The following is a 17637-nucleotide window of genomic DNA, read 5'->3' as shown; positions in this document are numbered from 1 at the left end:
TCAGGACTGCTGTAACGCATGCCAGATGGGGGTGGGGGGCATTGTTCAAGGGTTAAACAACTCTCACATAACGTAGTCCATAGGTTGTGCAACGGTTGTATAACTCCCACCACATGGGTTCACATAACACAAGAAGTCATTGCAAACACTGGTCAGGGGTTGCATATTCAAAATGGCAGCTGGCACATGTTGTGACGGCCCTGAGGGTTAATTGACTCAGGGTGGCTTGTTGTGATGTGCAAACTCAGTCACTTTTTTCAGTGGGGCTTCCTCCCACAATTGCAGCCCTAGAGAAGATTGGTGGTGTGTTCTATATGATTTATTCGAGTGAGAGTAGTTACTCCCACCTGAGCCCACCTGCTTATTAAGGTCATCTGTCTTGCACCATCCTGTGACAGGGCCTTTTCATTGCTGGCAGCAATATTATGGAACTTGCGTACAAGAAGTATCCAGGCCCTTGCAGTTTTTGTATTTTTAGGTGGGCTGTCTTTTATTTTGGCAAGCTTTTGGTCTGAACTGAGTGTTTTCTTCCTGCTATTGTTAGAATATTTTAGTAATACTATTGCTATGCTCTTTACATATTAACGTTGAATTCTTTCATTGTAAGTCATCCTGTAGCTTGGAAGGGTAGGACATAGGTTGTTAAATAGCAAGGAACGTCTCTGCTACCACATCGTTGCACTTCGGAAGGGCCTGTCAAAAGGCAGTGTAAGCCCAAATATATTCCAATCCCCATTTTTCTTCCATGTCTGCCTTCCTCTTGTTCCTTGTGGGGTTTTTTTTAGACTGTGAGCTTATCAACAGGAATGTGTGCATTTTATCTTCATACATTTTAGTCATTTTATAAATAATAGATGATCGTAATCCTGGCTTATTGTATGTATTTTTTATAATGCCCAATTGTATTCTCAGGGCGGTTTATAAGGAGAATAAAACAATTTAAAATTTAAATACAAAATATAATCTAAAAGCCTCAAAAACACAAAAAAGCCAGGAGAATTAAAATTACTTCTAAAACGTTCAGAAAAAGAAAAAGGGGTTTGCTACCAAAAGGACAATAAGTTAGGTGCCAAATGAACTTCTCTGGAGAAAGTTTCACGACTGGGGTGAGAAGACCCTTATGTCTGATCTGACCTCAGACAGATAGGTGACTATCACAGGAAGCGCTGGTTTGGAAATGGTGATGTTAGAGGCCTGGAAACGGATTGGGAGCAAGTGCACTTTGTATAGCATATGTGTTGCATGATCAAAGTACCCAGTTCCAGTTAGTGCAGGATGCAGCAACTCGGTTACCAGTTGCAGTTGCTGAACTGAGAAAAATAAATAAAAAAATTTTTGTACAAGTGTTAGTAATACTGACTTAATAGAGGCTTGAGAGAACGATGTCACTGTTGGAGGACACCTATTGTCGTAGAATAAGCACTAGATTTGTGCAGAGTTGGCTTCCATATTCCAAGGAGTGCTTTCAATGGGTTGTGTGAGAGCAGTCTAGTAACTGGATAAACAAGATCTGAATTCATCAAGGCAAAAAGCACTTGCTCGCAAAGGACACTTAATGTTTGACTTCTGCATGAGTTGGGTCACATTTGAAATTTATCTGATACTTCGATTTCCGTGGCAAGAGCAAAACACCATATGACATGCAGACCTCTACTGTTGGGAAGGTGACCCTTCAGCTGTATTTCAGCTGTCATTTGATTGGTCAATTAACTGTTGATTGGTCTGCTGTCAAATATTGTCCTATTTCAGAGAACCGAGTAAATGCCAGACCCATTTCCATTTAGGCCACAGCCTGTGTTGGATGTCATATCACCATCTGTTAAAGCTTGGGTGCAGGGGTCCGAATCTGATATGTGCAAACTTGCCGTGACATGCATGTTCCTGGCTGGAGCATGTGCCAGCATTGCCATGTTTCTGGCTATCATGTGGACTAGTTGGAATGGGACGGCTTCTTGCATCAGTCACCCCACAAATTCTTTTAGTGTTTATCTTAAAAGGCAACTTGATAAATTTTCTTAAATAAATAAATATTACATAAATTCACATTTGCGTGATCAAAACAATTGCATCGCACTTTTCTGATTAAACAAACAAAACAAAACTCCCAAGGTAGCTAACAGCAACAAAGTTTTTGGGTTTTTTTTTACGTGTAACAAAAATAGTTAAAACAAACAACGTGCCAGCGAACAAAATCACCGGAAGGGACAAGATAGCAGATAAAATGAAGCTACAGAAAGGGCTGAGCAGGCAAGATTAGATTAGATAACATTCAGGCTAAATGTTTGCCAAAATGGAAACGTGTTCCATTGCTACCTGAAAAACTATCCACGTCTGGGGGGTGTTGCAACAAAGAAGGCCCCCTCTCCTAGTCCCACCTGCTGCACATTTCGAATTGAATCTAGAAATGGGCTGGTAGTTAGTGCAGCTGATACAAAAGAGGAGTTGTGGGCTCCCTAGTCAACACTTTAGCTGTTGCATTTTAGCTCAAGTTTCTGGTCAGTTTTCAAAGACACTTCTGCTTAGACGTTGTCCCTGTAGTCCAGTCTTGCTACGATAAAGGCACTCATAACTTGTACAGTTCTAATGCTTCTGCTAGTAGTCATGGAGCAGAATGCAAAGCTCCTCAGGGCACTGAAGGCTCACCTTCTTGTTCACTGGAAATTGCATTCAGAAGCTGGAGACTTTACAAGGTATTGTAGTAATACTTGACTAGTGTGTTGTTGGGATTTTTGCAATCCATTGTTCTCCTGCTATGAGCCCTGTCAGTGATACAAGCAATGACTGATTAGCAACACAAAGATTAAAAGCCCATGCTGCCTTCCTCCTGTAAAATCATAGGGAAAACTCAAGGTTCTCACTCCTTGTAAGTGAGTTTTATTTCTTTCATTTAATAATTATACTTAATGCTTTATAACCAGAGTTCACTGATTGGTTTACAAGATTTTTTTTTTTAAAAAAACTAGTCGGTAAAAGCAAAAGGTCTCCCATTCTCCTTATTTGCTGATCCTAAAACTAGTCCAACCTTTCCCCAACCTGGTGCCCTTCAGATGTTTTGGACTTCAACTCCGTTCATCCCCAGGCAGCATGACCGATGCTCAGGAATACTGGAAGTTGTAGCCCAAAACATCTGGAGGGCTGTATGAGCTTATCTCTACTGTGTCTTAACAGGAGTCAGCTCTCAGATTCTCTTAGACTCAGCTAGTGTATGAACTGGGGGGCATTCTTGCCTCCATAGTGAATGGTCACAGGTTCCAGGTCTGATCTTACCTGCCAATTCAGGCAAAGTTCTTGCGGGCCAGTTTGAAAAGAGGTGACCATTGGAACTTGCTGGTTCTTCTCCTTAGGTTTTTAAGTGCCAAGGGAGAGAGTTGGAGCCAACTTTGCAATTCTTGCAACTCAGCTAAAAGCTTTTATAAATGGGAAGGCTTTTTATCTGCTTTCAAAAAGCCAAAAAAAGAGAGTCATTCTGGGCAAGGAGTTCATAACCGGGGCATCGCTGCCAGGAAATGTCTAGGTCTTACGGCCACATGCTGTACCTTGGATATCAGAAGCACTCACAGAAAGGACTCTGGCCCATCCTGATGCAATGAGGATGGGGAAGAGATAATGGGATAAGGTGTTGCTTCAGCTATGCAGAACTTAAGTCCTATTGGGCTTTAAAGACAAAAACTTTGAATTGAGCCTGGAAGCAAACAGGTAATGAATGTAAGTCTTCTTGGGCTGCTTTTGTGTGTGGGGGGGCCCTGGTAGTTTCTCCCAGTTAAAATTCCAGCTGTGGCATTTTGGATCAAATGAAGCTTTTGAGCTCTCTCCAGAGGCAGCCTTGCATAGAGTCCATTACAATGAACTGATCTAGGGAGTGCCTAGACATGGATTACGGAGAATAGAAAAGGGGAAGGCACAGCTGGCACATCATGGAAACAGACACTCTTGGCCATAACTACCACCTGAGGATTCAGGAGAAATACCAGGCTATGGATCTGCTCTTTCAGGGAAGAATGTGACTTCATCTTGGTGCAGTTTACCAGTTACTTGATCTAGGAATCCCACTAGCTGCCATAATCTCTGTCATACCTGGATTGAATTTCAGATTATTGGCTCTCCTCCAGGCCATTATTTATTCCAGACGATGATTTGGGGTTTCCATGGTTGCAGTGGCATTCTGAGAGGGAAAACCGGGTATAATTGAATGTCATCAGCATACTGAAGAAGCTATGCATTCTCAGCCAAACACCGTCAGTTAAGACCTCATATATATATATTAAAGCAACCCCACAGGATAACTCCAGTGGGGGAGAAGCACCTACTGGCACTGCATTCAGGAACCTACCTAACAGGAATTGAACCACTAGGAGCAGTGTGCCTCAATTCCCACTCCTGCCAGAGCAGTCCAGGATGATATTTGGATCAGTGGCATCAAAAGCCTAGAGAATTCCAGGCGAATCAACAAGGACACATTCCCCCATCTATTTCCTGGTGTATAATAACCACTTTTATCCTACATCAAGTGAACCAAGTAATAGCTCTTTTATATTAACAGTGAGCATGGAGGAAGTTGTGGGAAAGACAAGAAAGAACCTTCATAAAGCCTCTTGGTGATGAGACTGTGTACAAACATTGAGAACATAACGAGTCATAATTAGTCATAATTTCCCTTTCAGAGAAAGAGAGGAGAGACGTGTTCTTCTACATGTTAATTCCCGTCAAGCGTGTTTGGTGCCTAGCTTGGGGAGTGGGATGGAATCTCTTCAGAATTATAATTATGTTAATTTGAGACCCAAATCTCTTTGTTTAGAAATCGAGCAATAGCAGATTACCTTCGTTCTAATGGCTATGAAGAGGCATATTCTGTTTTTAAAAAGGAAGCAGAGCTTGATGTGGTGAGTAGATGTCCTGTATTCCTGCTAATGCATGATATTCACATTTAACTTTCTGAACATGTGATCTTCCTTTGCAAAATGGAGGTATTGTGATGGATCACGCACAAACAATGTGACTGACCTGAACAGTTGCTTATACTTTATTTTAGCATAGATTGTTAGTTTAACGAAGTTTTTGGATTACACCACATTATTCATGTTGGTGAGATCCTAGGCAGACACTGAAGAGCTCCGAAAGGATCTCTGCCCACCCATACAATTGAGAATGAGTTCAGTGTAAAGGTATAAAAAAACTTAGTTCACACACATATTGGTTGGGTCTGACTCATTTATTATTATTTATTTATAAATAATATAACATGAACCTACCCGTACACTGCGCTCAACATCTAAGGTCCCCCTCCGAGTGCCTACTCCGAGGGAAGCTCAGAGGATGGCAACAAGGGAGAGGGCCTTTTCGGTGGTGGCCCCCCGACTGTGGAATGATCTCCCCGACGAGGCTTGCCTGGCACCAACATTGTTATCTTTTCGGCGCCAGGTCAAGACTTTTCTCTTCTCCCAGGCATTTTAACAGCATTTAACAACGTTAAGATTGCTTTTAATGGACCCCAGAATTGTTTTTAAATGGATACTGTTGTTTTTATACTGTTTTTTATGTTTTTGATGGTTTTTAAATTTTGTATACTTTTAATGTATACAAATGTAATAAAATAAATAAATAAATATTTATTTATCATATTTATACCCTGCTCCTCAGCCAAAAAAGGCTCTCGGAGTGGCTTACACTTAGCAAAAAAAAACAAAACAAAAAACCAGTCCCTGCCCTGAGGCTTACAGTCTAATAAAGACTTGACACACAAGGAACAGGAGTCCAGGAGGGAAGAGGGGGAGAGAGAGAGAGAGAGAGAAAGAAAGAAAGAAAGAAAGAAAGAAAGAAAGAGAGAGAAATTAAGTGGACTGGGAACAGGGCTGATGGGATTGTCCAACAGGAGCAGGCCACGATGTTTCCTCGGCCTGCTCCTGTCCCCTGGGTCTTTCTTCTTCCCCACAGGGCCAAGATGACAGTTCGCCCTGTGGGGGTGGGGGAGGAGTCCAACAGGAGCAGGCCGCGATGTTTCTTCCGCCTGCTCCTCTCCCCTTGCACTTGACTTGGCTGGGACTGCCCCATATATCAGCTTCAGTACTAGATGTTGGGCAAAAACCGGAGGAGTGGGGAGGCTCTTGGCTCAAGACCTCTTGTATGTTAAGGAGAAACTTTCCATGGGGGATTCTTGATACAGATTTACCTGGGACAGCTCAGTATTTTTCCAAAATGGAGGCCTTTCTAATCTTGAAAGGAGGCTTATGTTGCCCATTGCAAGAGCAGGTGTGTGTTGTATAAATCCTTGTTTTCCCCTATCTTGGCTCAGCATTTTTCATCAGTTGTCACTTGGAGTCTGTGCATTCAGAATGCAAAGCATACTAAGCAAGCTATACACTTGTCCATTACTTTATGCACTTAATGTCTGATTGCTTTCCAGCTCTTTAAAGCATTAGAGGGGGTTTAATGTTCATCTTATACATCGTAGTTACTGACCTTTATCCACTTCATATTTAGAAATAAATTATTCTTTAATCCTGTTAAAGAATAATATTACACAAGTAATAGAAGGCAGTAGTTATTAAGTAGTACTATATGAGGTGCCAAGAGGCACACAACTACTCCAAACACCAATAAAAAGTGATAATTATCAAATAACCCATTTATTTACAATTTGTAAAGATATGTAAAACAAATTGATGTGTCTCAAGGTGGTTAACAATCACGATGTTGGGTACTATAATAACCAATAATATATACCAAACATGAAAGAGTACAATTATAATACAGTCCAACAATATAACAGACTTTTATAACACTTAGCACCTGAGACAATACCATCAGAATAATCTTTACAAATATCTTTACAAATTGTAAATAACGTATCTTTACAAATTGTAAATAAATGGGTTATTTGATAATTATCACTTTTTATTGGTGTTTGGAGTAGTTGTGTGCCTCTTGGCACCTCATATAGTACTAAAGAATAATTTTATACTGTTTGTTTTATACATTTTATTTGATGGTTTTAACTTTTGCGAACTGCCCAGAGAGCTTCAGCTATTGGGCGATATAGAAATGCAATCAATCAATCAACCAAACCAACAGCCCTTAGCTGCTGTAGAAAAGACTTCTTTGATCAGCTTTAGTTTCGGCATTCTTTTAGATCAGATCTCTCCATGTACACAACCCTTTTCAAAAGGTCAAAATGTATACTAGCAGCGGGGTGGGGGGGAGATCAGACTATTTGATTAAAAATAAGCTACTATAAATTTCTTTATAAACAGATTTTAAACTTGTTAAATGGCATGTAGAGTAGACTGGACATTTACTCAGGATTACATCAGTGTAGAATATGTAATAGGAATGTTCTTAGATGTGTGTGTAAAAATGAGAGAGTGTTGCTTTTTGACGTTGTTGTTCTTAAATACTGTTTATATACTGCTTTATTTATTTATTTATTTATTTATTACATTTCTATACCGCCCAATAGCCGGAGCTCTCTGGGCGGTTCACAAAAATTAAAAACATTCAAAATATAAAACAACAGTATAAAACCATCATATAAAATACAATATAAAAGCTCAACCAGATAAAAACAGCAGCAATGCAAAATTACAAATTTAAAGCACCAAGTTAAAATCTATTTATAGACTGTTAAAATGCTGGGAGAATAAAAAGGTCTTCACCTGGCGTCTAAAAGCATATCATGTAGGTGCCAAGCGAACCTCCTTAGGGAGCTCATTCCACAGCCGGGGTGCCACAGCAGAGAAGGCCCTCCTCCTGGTCGCCACCTGCCTCACCTCCTTTGGCAGGGGCTCGCGGAAAAGGACCCCTGAGGATGACCTTAGGGTCTGGGCAGGTACATATGGGAGGAGGCATTCCTTCAGATAGCCTGGCCCCAAGCTGTTAAGCCATTTATATGCTAATAAGCCAACATGGTGGTGTACCACAGTTAAAGCAATACAACCTTGTAGCAAGTAAAACCAGGACATTAAAACAGTAAAAACTACACATTTTAAAAGACTAAATTGAAAAGATGCATCTTTACACACTCCTCCCCCCTCTCTCTCGCACACACACGCGCACATACACACCCACACCCACACCCACACACACAGAGCTTTCCAAAACATTTCTAAAATGCAAAAACAATCTTAAGTAGGAATATGTTTCTAATAAGAGTTACATATCATCTGCAGTTCATTTTCAGATTTTATTCAGGAATTCTAAACAATTCTACCTTGGAACAATATTCAGGTTCCCTTTTCAGCACTCTTCCCTTGATATATTGTTTACCGCTTTCCTCATCCTGTGTCTTGCAACACCGTGCCTAGGCTGCCATTGCCTTGCTAATGATGTGTTGTCTGCTACCAGTTTATCCTTGCCTCATCTGTGCTGATCTGCTTTCCTATTTCATTTTTTATCCTGCTGACCTTATTTAAGGATTATTTTTACTTCTCTGTTCTGTGCAGCAGCAAAACATGCTGCTTATGCTACTTAAATGTTAAACAGTAGAGTTTCAGCTTTCTCTGTAACAAAGTATAATCAATCCACCAACTTTTGTAGATTCGACTCAACTTTTTCAATATTGAAACTCCGTATTCAATTTTTGCTCTCTAGATTCCAAAAAGAGGAGTAAATATCTTGCTATAATCTGGAAGTACCGTACTATTTCTTCATGAACAATTTAAATATATGCTAATCTCCCAGAGCCCCCTTCAGGCCTACCAATCAGACTGTGAAAGCGTGGAATTTTGTCTGTCTTACCAAAATACCCACTTGAGGCTCTAATTTCATTTCCCCAAATCTCATTCAAATAAAGTCCTACTTGTAATCTCATTGTACATGTAATTGAAAATGGGGTTTGATGAAAGGAGTGTTATAGCCTATCCATCAACCTCATTAAAAAATCTTTTCCCCAAAAGATAAAAAGAGGACCTGAATATGCTAAGAAGTCTTGTTATTCAGGAGTCATGAGGGAGGCTGTTCCTCTTCCTTATGAGAGAACTGCTTAGGGAAGCCAGGGGAGTAGAAATTAGGCAGAGAACTCTTAATGAATTAAAGACCTAAAAAAACCCAAGCAGCAGTGGATTGGATGTTATCCAGGCAACTGCTTCAGGGGCTACATTTGGCTCCAGCACAAATTAGTTCCACAAATAACCCCAAACTCCCCCAAGCACTGAGTGTGATAATGCCTCCACTGTGGCCTCTTACCCAAGAAGATAATCCAATTACCAACTCTGCTGTTCTGCTGTTCCCCAGCCTTTTAGAATCTCCCCTATTGCTCTCTCACAGGCTTCAGAACCTAAAATGTCACTCATGGCGTCTTGCCTCCTTTTCCTTCCTTGATTTTTACAATCAACTCCTCCCCTTGATTCATAGGCTTAAGAATTGATGTTGCTTTGTGCTGTCCTGTATTCTTAGCCATTTCTTTGCGGCTAATTTCTCAGAGAGGCTGTCATTCTTGAGCATCTTGGGATGTCTTTGATTTACATCCTGATACCATAGAGTGGCTAAATTGTGGCAGACTAGAGAGTTTAGCTTTACTAAACTCTGTGAAGTTCCTGTAAGAAGTAGTTATTTTCCTGAGGAAAAGAATATAAGCGGGAAACTTGCTGTGAATGCTTCAGCTGAAATAAGTGTGCATGATTGACTTGGGAATCACCCATATCTTAGACTGTGTCTGCTGATGTCAGGGTCACCCACTGAAACATCAGCAGTAGATTCAGTACAGACACAACACGTATGGACATAGGACCCCTGCCACAAGATTTAGCGATGGGAGGTAGCTTTAGATGCCTTCAAAAGAGGGTTAGAAAAAGCAGTGAAGGAGGATACGTTTATCAGTGACTATTGACTAAATGAAATCTCCATGTTTAGAGACCGATGACACTGAGGACCAGTTGTAGGGAGGAGCAGAAGAGAAGTCTGTTGCCTTCATGTCCTGCTTGTCAGCTTCCCTGGGGCATCTGGCTAGCCACTGCAGGAGAGAGGAAGTTGGATGAGATCAGGGGTGGGCAATTTATATGTGAAAACATCTGGAGGGCCAAAATTCCCATGATCCCTCACCATTGACTATGCTAACTAGGTCCGGCAGGAATTCTAGGTCAAAGCATTGGTAGCTCAAAACATCTGGAGGGCCACAAATTGCTTGCCTCTGGACTAGATGGACTAGGCAGTTCACTGAACTACAACCACATTAATCACTTCACAAATTCTAAAGAGCTCATTTAAGAGCACAAAAGCTCTTGTGAAAGCAGATTTAACAGAATATTTTCTAACTAACTAATTTCTCTGATTTTTCTTCTGGATTATTTTTATCTTGTTCCATAGAAGTTTACTGCCAAGTATATGGTAAGGGTTTGTAGTGATTCTTGGTTAAGTCCCACACTTCATGCTTCCAGTTTCTAAAGAGCTTAAAATATGCTTTTCCCATAAAAATAGCCCCCAAAAGGTTTTCCTGTATGTAAAGATAATCCTAGTTTTTTTGGGGGAAATAACATTAAATAGTACTAATATTGTTTTGATCTTCTTTAGAATGAAGAGTTAGATAAGAAGTATGCTGGCCTCTTGGAAAAAAAATGGACATCAGTTATAAGATTACAAAAGAAGGTAAGTAGAAGCCCAAACTGAGGTTTTGGTGGTAAAACTGTTGAAACGATTTTTAAAGCAGTCAGTATCTAAAATTCCCTCTTTGGAGATCTCTGGGTTTGGTTTGGTTTTAAATTTGACTTTCCAAAGGTATATGTGGAGGCCTCAACTGCAAAATAATTATTTGTAGAGGTGGGTTCTTTAGCTATTCACAGGTTTAGTTGTAGAACCTTGGCATGGAGTGACTCTGGCACTAAGGTGCAAGATGTGCGGCTGTTCTACCAAGCTCATCCTTTTAGTAGTTGAACCATTAATCCTGATGTGTAGAGCAAATGTTATACCTAATACGTACTGTATAAGGTTATCTTTCCTAATAAGGGCTACTGCAGACAAAGTAGATACAAATCCTTAGGAGCCAAGTTTCCCATCGGTTTAAATGGGTTTAGTCTCTGGTGCAAAAGCATCATTTTCTTTTTGCCTTCTTCAGCATCATGGACCAGATACCGTACCACTTAGGTGCTTTTCCTGTGAAGTCTCAGCGCTTGGTTGAGAGAAGGCTTGTATGATCAAAAGTCAAATGAAACTAAGAGCAGGGAACAGGTGTGGGGCGGTGATGGTGTTGGGGGTCAGCTTTGGACACCTAAGGCAGCAAGGGGACAGGGAATGATGGGCAACCTTCGATAAAGAATTGGGACAGGCCAGCATCGATGCAGAGAGATAAGGAGAGTTGTGTACAGTCCAGGCCTATTTAGCCTCCAGATCTACCCTTGCCCTAGAGTAAAACATTAGCAGAGAGCCACTGTATCACTTATGAGAACCAGCTGAAGCCTATCCTGTTTTTGTTAACCAATACAAGGAACAAAATAAAAGATAAATCTCGCAGCCAGGATCTTTAATGAAAAATATTGGAAAGAAGAGGAAAATACTGGCAGTTAAGGAAGGGATGACAAAACAATGGGATTATGCAATAATGTCTAAGGTAACAAATTTTGTGTAAAGGAAAGATAATGAGCACCTTTTCTCAAAACTGGCAAACGTACTGATTTTTTTTTGTAAAAGAAAACTTGCTATTGAGTTTCTAAAAAGGTGGTTTTTGTTTTGCTATATAATGTTAAATAAAAGAAAAGGTAAGGAAGGGCCTGCATTGATTCAAAATTACCAGGTAGATCTTGGATTCCATTCACTTCCTGTTAGTGGTTCAAGTTGTACTTGACCCTGATTGGAGAGCTATGTTGCATAGTTCCAGGGCTGCAAGGAATGTATGGATTTGGTAATGACCGATTTTCTGGTTAGCCCTTCAGTCTTCTCTGATAGATTCTTTACACCTTTGTTTGCTCACTCCTCTCTTACTTTCCAAACTTAGGTTATGGAATTAGAATCCAAACTAAATGAAGCTAAGGAAGAATTTACATCAGGTGGGCCTCTTGGTCAGAAGCGAGACCCTAAAGAATGGATCCCTCGTCCTCCTGAAAAGTATGCATTGAGTGGGCACAGGAGTCCTGTCACGAGAGTAATTTTCCATCCAGTTTTCAGTGTTATGGTCTCTGCTTCAGAGGATGCCACAATAAAGGTAGGAACCTACTGTAGCCTGGTCTATCTATCTATCTATCTATCTATCTATCTATCTATCTATCTGACTGACTTACAGCTGTCAAAAATGTGCACCTTGCTGAAGTGTTTTCATGCTCTTGACATAGAAAGTGTGAGCTCCTCAACGTCAGGGTTTTGTTTGGGTGGGTGGGTGTGGAGCAGTTTAAAATCTGAACCCAGGAATTGCTGTGGACTCCCTGTGTGTGTGGCCTCATTTATTCTCTTATGCTATTGCAAAATCTCTGCCATGAACCACAAATGCAGTAGAAGAGATCTACTTCTGGCAGGAAGGAATAAACTTCCTCGTCTGACGAAGCTGCCCCAAACTAAGATAATTTCATGTAGACGCCTGCTGTGAGCGTGCTGATCAGAATCTGGGTGCGGTTTCTAAGATGCTTTTTGGGGCTGCACTGGTCCAAGAAATAGTTTTCAGCATTTGGGACCTTCAGCCGAGTACATTGTGCAGTGGCTCAACTGTGGAAACAAGTATTATAAGCATGATCAAGTACATTAGAGGCCTCCATTGTTTTTCTGCTGGGCACACAATAATTCTAACCTGCTTACCTTCGACTCTATGAGAAGGGTCGTAAGATACAGTTCCTTCTGTATTGCCCCCAGTGGCCCTCAGACAGTATCAAGCTGGAGCATCCAGGACACATGATGACTGTTTTAGTTGTCAGGTTATGGGACTTGTTCGTATGGAAACTTGTCTGAGCCTGAACAGCATTATAGCCTCGTTCTTGCTGAGGTGGTCATTCTTTGTCTAGCTCTGAGAAAGCAAGTTGGGGCACTTGCTTGCTCCTGTATACATACACAAATTCCCTCCACGTAGAAAACTAGAATGTCAGGAAGAAGACTAGCCCTTTCCCTTAACATAGTAGGGTTTTTTTGTGCAGGGATGATAGGGATTTTTGGGTAGAGCAGCATTCAACCATGTGTGCCCCCACCTGCAGTCTGAGGTAGCACAGTGCAGATGCCGGTTGACTGGTGAATATTTTCCACACTCTGAAGAGAGACCGGAGCATTGGAACGGTGCTGTTCGTAGACGAATTCTTACGTTTAGACTAGCAACCATTGTTAAGGAGAAATCTGATCTTAGTTGGCCCTTACTGCTTTTATCATGAGACTTTATGGCTGTGTCTTATAACATTGATTACTTGTTTAAAACATCACCCTGAGCCATTGAATTATTTATACACAACTCTTTAAAAATACAACACAGCTTTTGTTGTGTCTCTGGGGTTGCAAAAGTCCTTGAGAGTAAAACTCCTGAGACCAGTGAGAGGGCAGGGAAGGAAACTTTGGGATAAGAAAATCATGAGAGTGGCTTTACTGCTTTTCTGCTCATGATCTGGAGAGCAATTTTATAATTGGGGCTGACAAAGTTTCAGGTGAACTAGCTGCCTCCCAATTTGGTTTCTGCCTGTATTCCTTGGTGACAGTCTGGACAACTCAGAGCAGATATTCAGCAATATGGAAAATATTTTTTTGTTCCTATCTAACAATGTTCTCTCTTTTTGAAGATGGCAGCAATCATGCATCTGCAAAAACCAAGTGTGATTCCAGTTTTGTTAAGGCAACGGGAGTGGCACCAGAGTTTTCATTCTTTGTATCACTTATAAACACTGATTTACCTTGAAATTGCGGGAAGCTTAATTGACCTGAAAAGTTATTAAGCTCTTTAAACATATGCTTCATCCTCCCCTGTGGAGGACAGTCTCTCTTCTGTTGAAATGAATAGTGAACCAAGTGCCAGGCAGCTGAGCTGGATTCAAGTGAGAGCTTGGAAGGGCAGATACTTACCCATTTCTTTGTCTACTTTTTAGGTATGGGATTATGAGACAGGTGATTTTGAGCGAACCCTGAAGGGCCACACAGACTCTGTGCAGGATATTTCCTTTGACCACAGTGGCAAGCAGTTGGCCTCCTGCTCTGCAGATATGACCATTAAACTATGGGATTTCCAGGGCTTCGAGTGTATCAGAACCATGCATGGTAAGGAACTGAAGAAACCTAGGCAGCAGTGAGATAAAATGAAACTTGACACATCTCTCCCTGTCCCTCATGCTGATGTGAGGAAGGGGATGCGAAACCCCTGCTGTTTTTCATCACAAACAGCAAGACGCGTGTATGGACTGTACCACTGCAGGTGGCAGCTCACGTGACTGAATGCTCTTCTGTACAATATTTTTTTTCTGCACATAGAAAATGAGTGTGTTGGGGAGAAGAGGTCTAGCCTAGCCTTCTCTCTGACATGCTTAGCAGAAATTTGTTTTGAACGGTGGAACAAGCGATCATGGGAACTCTGACCTGCGGTGTGGAAGAGGTACAGTCCAGGCCCAGACATACCATGTTTGCTATTAAGCGTGTCAGCATTTGGGGAGTATTCTTCAGGCCTTGCTAATGCTGACTGATTAGAATTCGACTCCGCTCTACTTGGCTTGCCACGTTAACAGGCTTTGTGCCCCATAATGCTAACTTGATGAAGTGGGAGCCGTAAGACTTTAATACTTGTCATTTCCTTAGCTTGCTGGGAAATAATGCGTTCCAGGCAACCGTGCCCTACTGTATGGTGTCGTTATAGCTGAGTAGCCCATGGGAAGCATCACATTTCGGTTAATTTTGTTGCCAGCTATAGAACAACCCTGGATATTTCCCAAGGAGGGCATAATTCCTGTCTCCGTGGGTCCTTTGAGTCAGAAACCTGCCTACCTTCTGTTTCAGACCTATAGCTGTGGTTGTGAAGCAGTGCTGGCGGTTCATAACAATTGGAAGAAGTCAACATCTAATATGAAAAGATCATGTGATCTGAAAGGGGTTGAGTGACTTGGGCTAGAGAAGCGTTGCTTCCTCTCTGTTCCCTGTGCAATCCTCCCCCATTTATGTGTCTGTCTGGAGGCAGTTGCAGCCACCTGCCCCCCCCCCCCCCCCCCCAACCACCACCCCGCCCTCCTCCGGTTATTTGTGAGCGTCATAGAATTTGGGTGCGGCTTCTTATGTTGCACTGAGCTTTGGAATAGGCGGGTCAAAGTTCAGGATGGCAGGAATCCACCCCCACGGCCCAAATACACACAGGACAACGAGGAGGGGTCTTTTCTGCTTTGGTGAGCTTCAGAGCAAGCAGAAACATTGTGAGAGTTGTGCTGTTTCTGCTTGCTCCAAAACCTGATGTGATTTCCCTACAGCCCTGTACTTGAGTCCTCTTGTACATGCGCAATACTTTGGGGAGGGGTTTCCTCATGCCATGCTGGGGCAAGCTGATGCGCACAATAAGATTTGTGCTGCTTTTACCTGCTTCAAAAAAAACAACCCACCCACCCACCCTGGGCATGTGCGTAGGACTTCGGGAACGGGTAGGAGACATGGTGAGCACTAATAATGGTTGGAAGCAGGGTCAAGTCAAAACTTGTGAACCTGAGATGTGCAGGGGGTGGGGGCAAGGGGGAGAGGATGCCATCTGGTGTGTAAACTGAATAGGGTACTTGGTTACACCCCCTCCTCTAAATCCACCTCCCCTCCCATTTCTTTAAAGTATGTTATGCTGCTTCTTAGCTAAAGACGCTCCCAGAACAGCTTATATATAATCAGTTAAAGAAGGCAGCCCCGGGCTTACCATCTAAAAAGTCACGACACACAAGGAAAAAGGGTGGGGAAGAGAAGAGGAAAAAAGTAATCTTCTTTCAGTAGGGCTGGTCGAATGGCCCAGCTTCACCTCTCATCTCCCTCTCTGCTGGTGGTGACAGTTGAGGGAGGAGGAGCCTTCAAGAGAGAGGCCTTTCAGTAGGGCTGGTGGAATGGCCCTGCTCTCTCCTCTGTGGTGCCTGGAGCTAATGTGGCAACTCCTTACAGTCTTTTGCTCCCTGGGTGACCCTCTGCTAAGCCTGGATTGATGTGGTTTCCTCTTACTGTGATCTGCTAGCCCCATGATTTGGGGGTTGAGAGAACCAGCAGAGAAGCTTTTCTGTCTAGGCTTTTGTCAGAGTTTCACTTTGAGGAGGCACGAGATCAAGGCTTTCATATGTGGGGTTGCTTTTTGCAAAGAATTGACACCCGGGGTTTAGGAGAAATCTGATGGAAGCCCCGATGTCTGTATGTGTTGTGGCCATCCATAGCTCAGTGCTCTTGAGGCAGAGGTGCTACTACTGAAGTTCACTGTGGTCTCTCATGGCGCTCTGGAACATCATAAGAGCTCTTTCCGTTTAGAGCGAGGAGTCCATCTAGTCTAGCAGTTTGTTGCCCACAGTGGCCAGCAGAAGCTTCTGGGAAGCTCGCAAGCAGGGCGTGAAGGCAACAGCCTTTTCTTGTCCTTGCTTCTCAGCCCCTGGATTGTGGAGGTATTCTCTGAATGTGGAGATTCAATGTTTCTCTCGTGACTAACGGTTATTGATAGACGTCTCCTCACCTGCGGAGTTATATAACCCCTTTTGTGTTGTGTGAAGAAGTCCTTTCTTTTATCTGTTCTATATCTACTGTTGTATCAATTTTTCTAGTATTCTGGTGGATATTTTTTCCCCCATGCATAATTTTATAAAACTTGATCCTACTTTTAAGTTGCCTATGTTTTAAGCCCTCAACCCCTTGACCATTCCGCTGAACTTTTCAGCATTCCCCCCCACCCCCCGACTGCCCCTGGCCCACTCTGATACCATTTTGAAATGTGGCAGCCAAGCTGTTCTCAGCTTGGTTGCCACATTCCAAAGGTAGCTTCTCCTTTTTGTGCCTCCTTGAAACCCTGGGAAATGCAGTCAAGGTACCGCGCCTTTGCCTGTGAACAAGTGTGTGTGTGTGTGTGTGTGTGTGTGAATACTTGCAGAGCCCCTGTGTTCAGTGCTCTGGCTTGTTGCTCAAGAACCTTTAATGAAACCCTTTGTTGTATATGGGGGGATCTAAGAAGCCTGCTCGATTGTTCCTTGGAATTTGTGCTGTGCGCGATTGCCAGACAGCCACCATTTCTTCTTTTAGTCATGTAAGCATGTTTGTTTGTTTTCTCCTAGGTCACGATCATAATGTTTCTTCAGTAGCCATCATGCCCAACGGGGATCATATAGTCTCTGCCTCGAGGGATAAAACCATCAAAATGTGGGAAGTTCAAACAGGGTAAGATCTCACACAACCATGTTCACGTGAAAGAGAAATAGTGACTGTTTGCTCTAATGAATCTCCGTGAGATACATACTTGCTACGAATGGTATGGAAATCAGGGCAGGGACCATAGCATAGTGTTGGAGCCCGTGCTGTGCTGTGCATGCGCAACCTCCCAGGTTCAGGCTCTGGCGCCTCCAGTTAAAAGAATCGGGTGGTGGGAAAGACGGTGTGTCTGACAGTTGGACAGCTGGATGGACAAATAGTCTGATGTGGCATAAGGCCGCTTCCTGTGGCTACTGTAATCCTTGACAATAGAGGGCCTTGGTCTTCAGTGAGTGCATTAGGACCCCCAAATGGCCCAGTGGCCGGATCTAAGATGGGTTGTGCCAGAGCCACTGTGATGTACGT

At 42.4% G+C, this 17637-nt stretch overlaps 1 protein-coding gene across 1 annotated transcript in view; it reads left to right on the top strand.

Moving 5' to 3' along the window:
- Positions 1 to 17637, top strand: part of PAFAH1B1 (platelet activating factor acetylhydrolase 1b regulatory subunit 1) — a 64964-nt gene that overhangs the window by 35647 nt on the left and 11680 nt on the right. Inside the window, exons 3-7 of the mRNA XM_063146843.1 lie at positions 4796 to 4880; positions 10501 to 10575; positions 11918 to 12124; positions 13971 to 14139; positions 17139 to 17241. Of these exons, the coding sequence (XP_063002913.1) occupies positions 4796 to 4880; positions 10501 to 10575; positions 11918 to 12124; positions 13971 to 14139; positions 17139 to 17241 (639 nt within the window). The remainder of the gene's footprint in view (positions 1 to 4795; positions 4881 to 10500; positions 10576 to 11917; positions 12125 to 13970; positions 14140 to 17138; positions 17242 to 17637) is intronic.

This window comes from Elgaria multicarinata, chromosome 22, assembly GCF_023053635.1.
Source record: "Elgaria multicarinata webbii isolate HBS135686 ecotype San Diego chromosome 22, rElgMul1.1.pri, whole genome shotgun sequence".
NCBI lineage: Eukaryota > Metazoa > Chordata > Lepidosauria > Squamata > Anguidae > Elgaria > Elgaria multicarinata.
This window is presented reverse-complemented; position numbering and strand designations above follow the sequence as displayed.